Source organism: Gymnodraco acuticeps, unplaced genomic scaffold (genome assembly GCF_902827175.1).
Source record: "Gymnodraco acuticeps unplaced genomic scaffold, fGymAcu1.1, whole genome shotgun sequence".
Classification (NCBI taxonomy): Eukaryota; Metazoa; Chordata; class Actinopteri; order Perciformes; family Bathydraconidae; genus Gymnodraco; species Gymnodraco acuticeps.
The window spans coordinates 217329-231348 of NW_022991289.1; the positions used below are offsets into that span (position 1 = coordinate 217329).

Here is a 14020-nt window from a genome sequence, read left to right on the forward strand (position 1 = left end):
AACCCACCTCACCTCTGCCCACTTTGACAACCTAGGATGGCTTAGAGTAGACGACAGAGTACAGCTACTTGCAATGGGCCTGGTCTACAAGATCCACTACACCTCTATGGTACCCATGTACATGTCAAAATTATTCCCAAAGGTCAAGGAATACCATGATCATAACACCAGAGGGAGCTCCACAAATCATGTGAAACCCAGATTTGGCACAAAAAAGGGGGAATACACGTTTCGCAATTATGCCACATCAAGGTGGAACGCTCTTCCCACAACTGTAAAGGAAAGTAAAACTATACTTACCTTCAAAACCTCTCTTAAAGAGCACCTTCGGGGGAGAGCATTGCAAAACTGGCCCCGGTAATGGTACAAATCTCAACCTGTCGTTCAATGGACAGCTTCCCCCCCCCCCATCTATGTATATACTCGCATTTTAGACTCTGTTACTAACTGTATATCTGTAGACTTGGTATGTCTTAAATGTCCGGTTAGGATGTATTAGAACCAAATCTAAAATGAAAATTGTAAACAAGCAATCTGTATGTAAAAAAAACAACTGTATGTAAATTGTAAATAAGCCATCTGTATGTCAAATATGTCTTATATGTCTTAAATGACATGATGAATTGGAAATGGGGGACCCCTGATGTAAACAAGACGAAAGTCTTTCTCTGGTCTGCATCCCCTTAACAATTGTATGTTTTGAGCTGTACTGTACTGTACCCAATATACAAGCTGTTAATACACTTTTCAATCAATCAATCAATTAATCAATCAATCAATCAATCAATCAATCAATCAATCAATCAATCAATGCCTTGGTTCCATCCCATTTCAAGTGCTGTTCGAGAATAGGCGTAACCCTCGGAGCACACTCTCCAATCACAGAGCTTGAGGACTATCACAGGGTTTGTCAAACAGAGCACATGGTGTAGTCCAAACGATAGCTGGGGATTCTGGGTAGTGTAGTGTCTTCTGCCATCCTTTACTCCGAAAAAATATTTGTTTCTCCGAATCGAAGGGGAAAAATACAAAAGCATTGCACACAATTTAAACCAATCAATGTTGTGTAATTAACAAGGATAATCTGGTGTTTTTTAGTCGATGAGTAGTGCACACATCACTGTAAAATCAATCGACAGTAAGAGGAATACTTACTTCCGGGCGTACAATTCTCCGTTATCCAATGGGAATGGACGCTCACATTGCCTTTAAGGGCAGCCGACACAAACGAATGCCGTGCTTCCATGAGCGTCAAATCCCGCCGCAGATGGGAATACATTGCAATCAGTTGAAAGCTATTTGCGTCCCTTTATGACGCTGAAGGAGCCTAGGAGCGTCACAACTGGACGCCACGGACACTGACCAAACGTCGCTCCTGGACGCTTAGGGAGTGAGAGTGTGTTGGTTTGTTTGATAGATACGTTTTTTCTTTGCAAAACTAAATGCATTAGTTTGTAGATGGTGTTTTGTATTTGCAAACCACACTGTGTTTGTTAGTGAATCATAAGGCATTTGTAAAATTTGTTTAGTTTGTTTGTGGAGTTATGGCAGGAAATTAGCTCCATATTATGACGAGATTTTAGGGGGCGTGGGGCCGCAGCCTACACAGTTCTGGTCCAAACTCCAATACAGTAGGTGGCGGTAATGCACCTTTAACGCTGGTTACCAGCCTTCATAAAGCCGTTAAAGAAGAAGAAGCAGCAGCAGCAGGAGCATAACAAGAAGAAGAAGACGGAGAAAAAGCAAACATAACTCTCGATGTGATATCGGTTGACCTACCTGAAGAATGGAGAGTCCGGAGTTAAGTTTCACTCTGGCTTACTTCGTGTTCTCCCTCTGCTTCGTGTTCACGCCCAACGAGTTCCGCTCGGCCGGGCTGACCGTCCAGAACCTCTTCTCGTCCTGGCTGGGCAGCGAGGACGTGGGCTTCATCCAGTACCACGTCCGGAGGACCAGCATTACCCTGCTGGTCCACTCTGCACTGCCCTTAGGTAATATCTAAGTTATGTTATGTCTCTAAATGTGTTTAGAGACATAACATGAGGGGGAAATGAGCGAGTCGATTACTGACAAATACTGGAGGAGTTCACCCACAGTGTACCTGCAGGACAGGTGTCAGTCTGACTGCCAGCTCATAGAGTCCTGAACCCGGAACTGTTGAGTACCCCAAAGTCCTATGTAAGGAATGTATAGTAGGGTCCTCAGCACATAGAAACTGATGGATGCTAACCTGCATATGTTGGACAATTATGTGTTGTGTTATTAAAAATAAATGGCATTATAGCCTATGTAAACAATAGTTAAAAAAATGGCTTGGCCCATTTGGAGAATTTGAGAATGTGTGGGGGTTATTGATAAGTCCATTTCTGACATTTTTTTAACACAAAATGTCAGTTGTATGTACTCTCTGTGGGCTGATACATTTTAGATCAATTTGGAAGATGTAGGGGATCATTTGGATTGGACAAATTGTCTATTTATTTGAAAAATAATTGTTCAAAGTAGAGGTAATCATTTTCATCTTGTGCTCTCTGTATCCAATCATCACAACGCTTCTCATGATAGTCAAAATCAGCCCACCGAGAGTACAAATATGGCCACTTCCTGGATAATACAGTTTCTATGTGCTGGGGACATTTCTAACACAACTTTGGGGTTCTCAACATTTCATTTAATGTTGCGTTGCTGATAAATACTGAAGGAGTCACACAGTTTACCTGCAGCTGTATATCGGAATATATCAAAATGAATTAACTTGTTGGTTGGTGTGGTTTAAATTAAGTTCCATGTTATACTTTGGCCACGGTTATTTACAAACTAAAAACAGAACCTGATTGCTTTATGTGTCAGCAGTGGAACGTTTAGCACCTTGTAGACACCGTCATCATTACATTTTAAAACCAATATGCTTAGATACAACTAACAGAACTGTGTCGTCACAGGCTGCAAATAGTGTGTGTGTGTGTGTCACTGGAACTAATGGGTTTCATCTCTGCAGGTTACTATTTGGGGATGTGCATCGCTGCTCCAGAAAAAAACCTGGGATCCATTCACCAGGTCAGCCTGTCCCTCTAATGTCTGTCTGCAGAACACACTTGTATCAGTCGAAAAACAAGCATTACACTTTGACCAACTGTTTAATATCCCAATATTCAGAGTAATGGTTGATCTTAGTTTCAGCCGTCATATGAGTGGACTTGTGACAAAAATGAAAAGTCATCAAAGCATTGAGTCAAGTCTCTCCCCTTAAATGACTGGCTAGTGTTCTTTGGTGTGGCCAGGTGAAAACAGGAAGTCAGCCTTATATGAACAACATCCAATTTACATGAACAGGACAGGGTTTGGTCTACACATGATTTAGAGCGACATTAACATAAATTAAGCGCCTTTTTCTAATGCTACATAGTGGACACAGGAAGTGGTGCAATATTACCAATATCTATGGTATTTCAAGCAAATCACACTTCATGCAATAAGAAATGTTCACCGTGAAACCGGCGGCCCTCCAGTATCACCAACACGTGTCCATGTGTGAGGTGCCTTCCATCACTGCTTGTAGATGTAATTATTAGTAATACTCCATCAAACATAAATGATATTCTTTATGAATATTAACATTTTAGGGCTGTCAATCAATTAGGATGTTAATCGCAATTAATGGCATGATTTCTATAGTTGACTCGCAATCAATCGCAAATGTTTAATCTGTTCAAAAACAGATATTTTTCAAGTTTTTTTTATACTTTTATCAACATGGGAGTGGACAATATAATTACTTTATACAAAATTATTATCATAATTGCAACAATTCCAAACAAAGATTGATTTACTTTAAGGTAATCGGCATGCAATCTGTAGTCACAAAGTGTGTGCATTAACTTGCACTTAAGTATTGAGTATTACACACAGTAAAATCTTGAGGTACTTAGTTAGTATTTTAATTTAATGCTATGTTCAACTTCTACTCGCTATTATCTTAGATGCCAATCTTTTTTATTTGTATCTGACAGCTTTTAGTTACTCTACAGATTCAGATGATTAGTGTTATTACTTTGACACCCCTATTACATTTGTATTATTCATTAAGACATTTGTATTTATTTAATGATATTCCTTTGTAGCAATACTTTTGATATTTCATAATTGTATGTTTAGCTGGTAATAACAAAAGTTAGGGATTTTATGAAACAATGCTTTGAGAGATCTTTTTGTTTCTGCCTCAGCTATTCAATGTGCAATCTTTACCTGCATAAGTCCTGCTCCTGCTGTCCTGTGGATGCTCTCCAGACTTCCTCTCTGTTAGAGCTTGGGTTGCAGTGTCCTTTATAACCTCCTTTAGCTTAGGAACCACTGGACCTCCCTTTACGAAAGGAGAGGAGAAAATGCTGCCCCATAATGCCTTGCAGCCGCAGCATTTACCATCACACAACAGTCGGCCGTTCACGGAAACAACCGATTATGACGGAGAAATTATATCATGAAAGTTACGGTGCTTATTAAGCATTTTAAAACGTATGTGGTAAGTTGCCAAAGTGCTTTGTTTTGAACGTTCATCAGTATTATAATCAAAAAGAGAAATATGAACGTTAGTTTTTACTGAAATATCAAATAAAGTCAACATTTCACTGAGCTGTGGGGGGTTTGTTCAACTTTTAAAAGATGTTTGAATGGTGATATACACAGTGATAGATGTTAAGGACTAACGTTTATAATAAATACATTTGTATTTATTTTAAGATCTTTTCATAGTTCATACAATCATACGTATTGGGATCATTTGTATTAATGTGGACCGGAGGGAGAGGGTGACGAGCATAAGTTTCACTTTCCTTTTTTATTTCAATTCCAACTTTGGTCATGAAGAATATGTTTCTCTGTTGTCCACGTTCATAAAGCAAAGCAACAGCATCAGAGCACGGTGCAGAGTCTCTAGATGAGTTTACAGTAGTCCCTCGTTCTTATTGAACATCCATGTTGTAGTCCGCTGTATAGAAAACTGTAGTTTCCATAGTTTCCCCACAGCAGCAGACGCACATTCATGACGTCCGCTGGCGCATCATAAACACGTTGGATAGTGAAAGTGCATTCGGATTCTCTAAAGTACCGCAGTCTCTTCTCCTAAGTCCTTTTGAATTCTCCTATCCACTATTCCTTAGCCCCGTGACGTTGCACTCAGAGGTCAAGGAATAGGAGATGGGGATAGACAATAGGAGCAGATTTCTGGATTATCCGACCGCAACCTTGGTCTCAGATGTGTTGTGTTTGAACAGGTGAGTGACAGCTGGAGAGCCTTCCTCCTGCTCTCCCTCTGCCTCCAGTTGACCAGCTGGACGCTCGTCATCTACTGGTCCCGTCGTCGCTGGCACAACCATCCAATCAGCCGCGCCCTGCAGTCCCACATACAGCCTCCTCACTCCAGCTGGGGCTCCGTGGCAACCAGCGTCAACGATGAGTTCAGACGCATCGACAAGTTTGCTACAGGGGCCCCTGGAGCCCGAGTGATAGTGACTGACAGCTGGGTGTTAAAGGTGAGTGAATACTGGGTGATGTCATTTGATCTCATCTGATCAATAATGCTTCATCAGCTGTTCTTAAAGTCTATCATTAAGGTTGACCCTTACATGAAAATCTCATGCCCATGGCGATACACATTTGAGTCCATTTGGCACATGAAAAGTTTGGACACAGCTGGTATGAATTAAAACACATCTGTTTATAGTGTAAGATTTACAGTAGGGTAAACTGGTTAGAACAAGCCCGTCCTGTGACAACTTTTAAAAACCCATCTCACAAAAATGGCTGTGCGTCTGAGAGAGTTGACTTATCCCCCAGAGAATACCGAGTGCCATGAAAAGCTCGATCATCGGCTGCCCTGCGAGCTCGTTTCAATACACTATTATTTAAAGGTCCCCTATTATGCAAAATCCACTTTATGTATTTCATACATCAACATGTGTCACCCTCTGTGTTAAGAGATTCTGAAAGTTTCAGGAACAAAAGCGGAGGGAGAATGTGAATACGCAAAGCAGTGGACACTGAAACATGCACATACATTGGATAAATAACATAGGCGTTTAGTTTATTTAATAAAAGAGCACATGTTCAATGTGAAAAGTGACCGTAGATAGATTACTTCAGTTCCAATTTGGTGCTATATACAGTGGGGCAAAAAAGTATTTAGTCAGCCACCAATTGTGCAAGTTCTCCCACTTAAAAAGATGAGAGAGGCCTGTCATTTTCATCCTAGGTATACCTCAACTATGAGAGACAGAATGAGAAAAAAAAATCCAGAAAGTCTGATTTTTAAAGAATTTACTTGCAAATTATGGTGGAAAATAAGTATTTGGTCAATAACAAAAGTTCATCTCAATACTTTGTTATATACCCTTTGTTGGCAATGACAGAGGTCAAACGTTTTCTGTAAGTCTTCACAAGGTTTTCACACACTCTTGCTGGTATTTTGGCCCATTCCTCCATGCAGATCTCCTCTAGAGCAGTGATGTTTTGGGGCTGTCGCTGGGCAACACGGACTTTCAACTCCCTCCAAAGATTTTCTATGGGGTTGAGATCTGGAGACTGGCTAGGCCACTCCAGGACCTTGAAATGCTTCTTACGAAGCCACTCCTTCGTTGCCCGGGCGGTGTGTTTGGGATCATTGTCATGCTGAAAGACCCAGCCACGTTTCATCTTCAATGCCCTTGCTGATGGAAGGAGGTTGTCACTCAAAATCTCACGATACATGGCCCCATTCATTCTTTCCTTTACACGGATCAGTCGTCCTGGTCCCTTTGCAGAAAAAACAGCCCCAAAGCATGATGTTTCCACCCCCATGTTTCACAGTAGGTATGGTGTTCTTTGGATGCAACTCAGCATTCTTTCTCCTCCAAACACGTCTAGTTGAGTTTTTACCAAAAAGTTCTATTTTGGTTTCATCTGACCATATGACATTCTCCCAATCCTCTTCTGGGTCATCTAAATGCTCTAGCAAACTTCAGACGGGCCTGGACATGTACTGGCTTAAGCAGGGGGACACGTCTGACACTGCAGGATTTGAGTCCCTCGCGGCGTAGTGTGTTACTGATGGTAGCCTTAGTTACTTTGGTCCCAGCTCTCTGCAGGTCATTGACTCGGTCCCCCCGTGTGTTTCTGGGATTTTTGCTCACCGTTCTTGTGATCATTTTGACCCCACAGGGTGAGATCTTGCGTGGAGCCCCAGATCGAGGGAGATTATCAGTGGTCTTGTATGTCTTCCATTTTCTAATAATTGCTCCCACAGTTCATTTCTTCACACCAAGCTGCTTACCTATTGCAGATTCAGTCTTCCCAGCCTGGTGCAGGTCTACAATTTTGTTTCTGGTGTCCTTTGACAGCTCTTTGGTCTTGGTCATAGTAGAGTTTGGAGTGTGACTGTTTGAGGTTGTGAACAGGTGTCTTATATACTGATAACGAGTTCAAACAGGTGCCATTAATACAGTTAACGAGTGGAGGACAGAGGAGGCTCTTAAAGAAGAAGTTGGTCTGTGAGAGCCAGAAATCTTGTTTGTTTGTAGGTGACCAAATACTTATTTTACCGAGGAATTTACCAATTAATTCGTTAAAAATCCTACAATGTGATTTCCTGGATTCTTTCCCCCGATTCTGTCTCTCATAGTTGAAGTGTACCTAGGATGAAAATTACAGGCCTCTCATCTTTTTAAGTGGGAGAACTTGCACAATTGCTGGCTGACTAAATACTTTTTTGCCCCACTGTATATATTTTTTTTTAATTAAAAAAAACACCTTGAATTTCAGGCGGGGCGCAGGGCTCCTTAGGTTGGGCGCAGCGCAGCGCCCCGCCAAGACAATGGTAGGGAAAACACTGCATTGTTAGTGCCTGCTAGAGAGGTGGTACCAAAAAAGTACCAATTTCTATTGGCTGGGAGAATTGCAAACCACGCCCCGTAAAACTCTGCAAAGTTTTGTGAAGCCGCCATTGTATTTGTGGCATTAGCATTAGCATTAGCCCCGCGCACCAACGGAGAGAGAATGACTTATGACTTATATGTGGTCCTGCCTGACTCTCATCATACTACTTCCCTGATGGCTCCCACAAGATTGCTGACATCCTCGTGGATTCATTTTCTTATTTTAGACACATGCATTTCCAAACATTTGGACTACCTATGTTGTAAATCTATTATTTTTTCGATTTACACACGGCATCTATTGCACGTCTGTCCGTCCTGGGAGAGGGATCCCTCCTCTGTTGCTCTCCCTGAGGTTTCTCCCATTTTTCCCTTTAAACTGTGGGTTTTCTCTGGAAGTGTTTCCTTGTACGATGTGAGGGTCTAAGGACAGAGGGTGTCGTATTGTCATACTGATATTCTGTACAAACTGTGAAGACCACTGAGACAAATGTAACATTTGTGATATTGGGCTATATAAATAAACATTGATTGATTGCAACACAAAACAAAACATGGGAGCGGTGGAGATGAGGAGGTGTCGGCGTTCTGGCGATTTACTCGGAAGGCTTCAGTAGAAGCTGCTGGGAGTCCCAGCAGCTTCTACTGAAGCCAGTCCCCAACTCCGAGGACTTCCAGCCGGGGACTTCGGGTGGCAGTATACGCCGTGAAGTGGTTTACAGCCTGCCAGTAAACCCAAAGCAGAAGACGACGAAGTGACGTCAGCGGCTCATTTGCGTATTCTTCCCTCAGGGAATTTATTCCGGTGTGAACGCGATTGGTACTTAGTGCCCTGGGGTACTTATGGCGCATTTCCACTGCAACGGGGTAGCCCCTGTTTAAGCGTCCTCGCTCAGGCCTCGGGCTGCCTCGCTGGCCGTCCGAGGCCGTGGCGCATTTCCATTACAGTTTAGGACCTGGGGTAGCAACGCAGTGTAGGCGGGGCGATCGGCTTTGTTTTTGTTCACATTTCGAGTTGTTCCGTCGAGCTCCCGCTGGATTTGATCATCCCCAATGAGATGTAGGAACGTCGTCACCTCCTCGGTCGACCACGGTGTGCTTTTCTTATTAGACATAGCCATTTTTGTAGCTCCTCCGTTTACAAAATGCTGTTTATAAAAATGCTGCAAGCTTGCTTCTAAATATATATGCGACGCTAGGGATGAACTCGCGCGCGATCTTGTGACGATTCTCTCTGGCCAATCAGCAGTCGAGAGTGTTGACGTCACTAGTTCAGCCCTGGCCCTGGTCTGATAGAACCACGATTTTATGGGGCCGGAAAAAGAGGGGAAAAGTACCCGCTAGCCGGTACTAGGCTATATGGAAAGGCCACCAAAAACCGGCCTGGCCGCTTGAGGACGGTTAAGGGCGCTTAAACGGGGCTACCCGCTGCAGTGGAAATGCGCCATTAGTGCCCTGGGGTACTAAGTGCCGGCACTAAGTACGGCAAAGTACTTGGTGTGAAAGCGGCTATTGTGTTATTTTTAACCAAATATCTCCCAGAGGGGCGTGGGGAGTGGCTCCTTATTTTCATCTAAAGTCACAGACAGAGAATCAGCACTTTTGAAACAGGGCTGAAACAGAGGGGATTATGGGATGCTGCAATGATCAGTTTGGTGTTTCAGCCAAACACTTCAGAGACATGTTCTGTATATATCTAAGACCTGTTATATATTGTTAAAACATAGTATAATAGGAGACCTTTTAAGATCTGCAAATACATTTGCCAAAGCTAATTTAAGGTGGGTGTTTTTGTTTGTTTTTATTGAATTTATCTAAAAAACATTATTTGGGAATATTCACTTTGGTTGGGAGTGAACTCCTGAAATCTAGAGTTCTGCGGATTATACTTTTGGATAATTTGGGCAGAATCTGTTCAATGAATTCACACTTTCACCCACAGCAGACTAACTTATAACAGAACGTTCAGTTTATTCTTTTGTTGCATTTATTCTGATTTGTTTAGGGGTGTGGCTTTAACTAGGTTTGAATGAGAATGATTGCAATGTGTTAAAGGGGACATGTGATTTATACTTATTATTTTTGTTACATGTACCCTTTGTAGGCTTTGACCATACTCTAAATATTCAAATTGTCAGGCCCGACCAGCACCCAAGCAACTTGAAGACTAACATCAACATAAAAGTGGCATCCCAGATGGGAGGACAAATAATAACAAGGCAAGATAAACTACACATCCAAATAATGTATCAGCAGACAAAAGAGACATCTCTAACAAGGAACATAGAAACCTTGAACTAATGGAAAACAAGGCTGTTTGTTGATAAAGGAATACAAAGACATTATCAAACTAATTACAAATGGCTTTGAGTGGGAGGGGATTCTTGTGGAGAATGTGGTTCTTTCTCAACCCTGCCCTCTGGTGGTAATGAGGCAGAAGGACCAACACACTACGAAACAAGATGCAAAATAAAAGAGACCACCAGAACCACTGTACCACACAGAATAGTCAAACATTCCATCGTCTCATTCTTTTCAGCGTTGGTCCGTGTTGTCCAAGCGTGTGAATGGTGTTTCTCAGATGTCGTTTCAAAGATTTTGGTGAAATCATAGGAATTGGTCACCTAGAGAATGGAACCCTAGACCTTTGAATCACTCGAGTGCACTGTGCCAAAATGGCTTTTGATACAGCTTTACCTATTTGTATAACCATATCAGGCAACAGTTACAATATTTAAACAAATTGATGTTCAGGACGTGAAAACAGCTGGCATAGAAAAATAATAGGAAAGAAGAAGCAACAGAAGAATAAAGGGAACAAAACCAGCAGGGCTCCAGCAGCAAGCAATGCTGTTTAGAGCCCATTCATTATCACCAAACTCTTCAGTTGGACTGACAGTATCAGGGGACAGAACACAACTGAAATGTTAATGTTGCTCTCTGCCTGATTACAAGTCTGCCATGAACACGTTATGCTATCTCTGATGTTGTTCTACAGCTTGTTGTACCGCTTCAAAGTGGACAGGAAAATAGGTTATAGCATCGTTAAGATTACATTTGAGACCTTCTTCTACTTGTAGTCTGTTTGCCAGCTCATAGTCTGGTTTTCTGGATGACAAAGAAAACGCAGCGCCCCGATAGAGCGATTTGTCTTTTTCTTCCTGTGACATAAAGATGAATGAAGACTAAATAGTCGACTAATGTTTAGTCGACTATTTAGACTATGTAAGCACTTTCAGGCTCATGCTACACTTTAGCTTATGGTATGTTTAGGTTATGCAAATCAACACCTTTATGCAAATCAACAACAACAAAGTATTGTTGAAATTCTTGCAACAAAAAAAACATTATAAAAAAGATATTTTATCCACATGGTTGATCTTCTTTGTCCTTCTCCAGGTGACCACCTACCATGTCTACATGGCCTTACAGACGGACTGTCATGTGACCGTGACAGAGTCTCGACAGCACCAGCTGACTCCAGACTCCACCTCCCCGGCTCAGATCCTCACCCTGACCGTGGGCAGCATCAACCCGGCTGTTAGACCCTTTGATATCAGGTGGGTGTGTGTGCGTTTGTGCGTGCGCATGTGCGTGTCTGTGTCAGTAAAAGTCACTTTTCCACTGTTTCCAGGCTAATCTCTACAGAGTATGCAGAGCTCAGGGAGAAGCTTCACGCTCCCATCAGAAACGCTGCCAATGTAGTGATCCACCAAACCATCACTGAACTCTTCTTGGAAACCTTTAGAGCTCAGGTGGATCTCAATCGCCCGTACACACTCCCCAGTGGACAGGTACACTACTGTTTGTGTGTGTATGCTACTGCTAACATCCTGTCCTATCCTGATCACAGTATCAATGCACCATTATTCACAAGAGTACTGTCTCTATAGGAGGTGGAGCCCTGTATCGGCTGTATGCAGGCACCAGCAGGCACCAAGCTGCTCAGACTCTGCCACGCAGAAGGTGAGGGGACAATCACAACGCTTTGTTTATCTTGGGAAATTGGGTTTCAGTTACCTAATGAAATCAAAGAGAAATACAAATATTTAACGTGAAAAGTTAAGTAAAAATATCCTTCAAAGTTATTCATATATAAGATAAGAAGTTTATTTGTACATAGAAAACATTTTATAAACATATACATTTATATTAAAGAAGAAAAAAAGATCAAAGAATATATTGTGTATATTACAATACAAACAGTGGTATATAAGTGCATTGCCCGGTTTAAAGGATGAGTTTGTGTAATGTCCCCATGCCCTTTGCACATAGTTCCGTTTCTTCCCTGCCCTGACTCATCCAGCTCTTATGTTCTTGTTAGTTTTAAGTTTATATCCTGTGATTGTGACTCTTCCTCTGTGACCGCTGTGTGTTCTAGGAGCTGATACGGAGTCAGAGTGCCAGCAGTGTTTCTGCAGACCCATGTGGTGTCTGTCCTGTCTGGGCCGATGGTTCGCCAGCCGACAGGACCAGCAGAGACCTGAGACCTGGCTCTCCAGCCGAGTGCCCTGCCCCACCTGTAGAGCCAAGTTCTGCATACTGGACATATGTGTGGTCAACTGACAACACCTGAATACAGATCCAAAGAGACACTTTGCTCTTTAATAATGTGGAGGTGTACAGTAGTGTACAGAACATCACACTGAACTTGTACCTGCTTACTCCCTGCTATCAATAAGAAGTCATTATTTAGAGTTAGGACATGACACTGGTAAACATTTGCTTTAACCATAACATTGTGTAAAATGGCCTGATCAATTTCACATTTTGGGAGATTTGATTTTTTGGTTATTACCTCCTGTCAGATAGGACATATGACATCAGTTACCCTGATCCCAGAGCAGTCTGTGAGGAGACATCCACAATGTGTTTAACTTAGCATAAAGATTGAATGCAGAACGTTCACATTACTCGTGTTTCTATGCCAAAGTTTATTTTCAGCCTAGGTCTTCCACGGCCATAATCATCAGGCAGGGATGTTCTTATGAAATATACTTTATTAATATACTCCAGTCTTTTCATATTATGGACCCATTAGTGTAAGTGCTGTGAGGAAATGAGCTCTGTCCATACTAACCACGGGATTCCACCGGGTCCGTCTGCGCCGTGTTACGGCTGCGCCGCGGCGTTCACAGCAATCGCGGCCACTGTAGTCAATGGGTGTTACACAGCGTCCACACGGCGGCATGCGTTGAAGCTTGCCGGTGGGCGTATCTGAAACTCCGTTGAAGCTTCAAAAGTTGAACATTGCTCAACTTTTGAAGCGAGCAAAGCGAAGCGACGGAACCACAATGCAGTTCGGCAAAGCGTGACGTCACCCCATTCAAAGTGAATGGGCAGAAACGTTGAAGCTTCAACGCACGCCGCCGTGTGGAAGGGCCGTTATTCCACCAGACGTGCCGCGTTACGGCTCAGGAGCGTCCCAGAAACGTCTCGGCGCTGGGCTCCGCTAAAAATAGGCGGCTGGTTTATTTTAGACGCGAGGCGTTGCATAGCGCCGGGCAGGAAGTGGACCGGTCAGAGCATCCAGTCAATCCCCAAAATAAACTAATTTTGCAGACCCTATCCCTCCGTAGTCTTTCAAGTAGGAGAATAAATGCCAGCGTTCTCCTCCGGTTTACAGGCACTGTGTAAATTATATTTATAGAATAATTATGATGATGAATGCATTTTTTTATCGCTAAAATACAGCAACATAGGCTATTTTCGATTCATGTCGTTTATAACTGGACTATTGCAATTATTATTAACTTTGCCTGTACAAAGTAGCCTGTCCAGGAAATATTCCCAAATCAACAAAAACTGCGAGCGGGCACGCAAGACGCTCCGCTTCTGAAACGATCCCGGTGGGTTTTGACGCTGTAGAAGATCGGAACAAAACCGCGGCGCAGACGGACCCGGTGGAATCCCGGGGTTACACTCCTCACCAATTACATTCAACTCACACAAATTACGATATATTTAGTGGGTAAAAACCATGGAAAAATGGTTTAATGTTCAAGTGCAGTTACAAGGCTGCTAAACATAGCCTACATCTTTCTCAATCTTTCCTCTCACCAACAACAATCTTTTAAAAGTGTACAGTTACAATCAAAGTTTTACTTCATTAAGGA

General features: G+C 42.5%; 1 protein-coding gene across 1 annotated transcript; it reads left to right on the top strand.

The window, feature by feature from the left end:
- Window positions 1–1671: 1671 nt before the first annotated feature.
- On the top strand, window positions 1672–12817 carry tmem129 (transmembrane protein 129, E3 ubiquitin protein ligase). Its single transcript, XM_034240050.1, has 7 exons — window positions 1672–1991; window positions 2999–3057; window positions 5271–5528; window positions 11304–11464; window positions 11539–11698; window positions 11798–11870; window positions 12286–12817. Exons 1-7 carry the CDS (start codon window positions 1787–1789, stop codon window positions 12468–12470), a joined length of 1101 nt encoding a protein of 366 aa, XP_034095941.1. The 5' UTR covers window positions 1672–1786; the 3' UTR covers window positions 12471–12817.
- The last annotated feature ends 1203 nt before the right edge of the window (window positions 12818–14020 follow it).

Excerpts from the sequence above, each read along its gene's own strand:
- tmem129 (XM_034240050.1), top strand. The coding sequence starts at position 1,787 with ATGGAGAGTCCGGAGTTAAGTTTCACTCTGGCTTACTTCGTGTTCTCC. Across the intron at positions 3,058-5,270 it reads ACCTGGGATCCATTCACCAG|GTGAGTGACAGCTGGAGAGC; the intron begins GTCAGCCTGTCC and ends GTGTTTGAACAG. Across the intron at positions 11,699-11,797 it reads ACACACTCCCCAGTGGACAG|GAGGTGGAGCCCTGTATCGG; the intron begins GTACACTACTGT and ends CTGTCTCTATAG.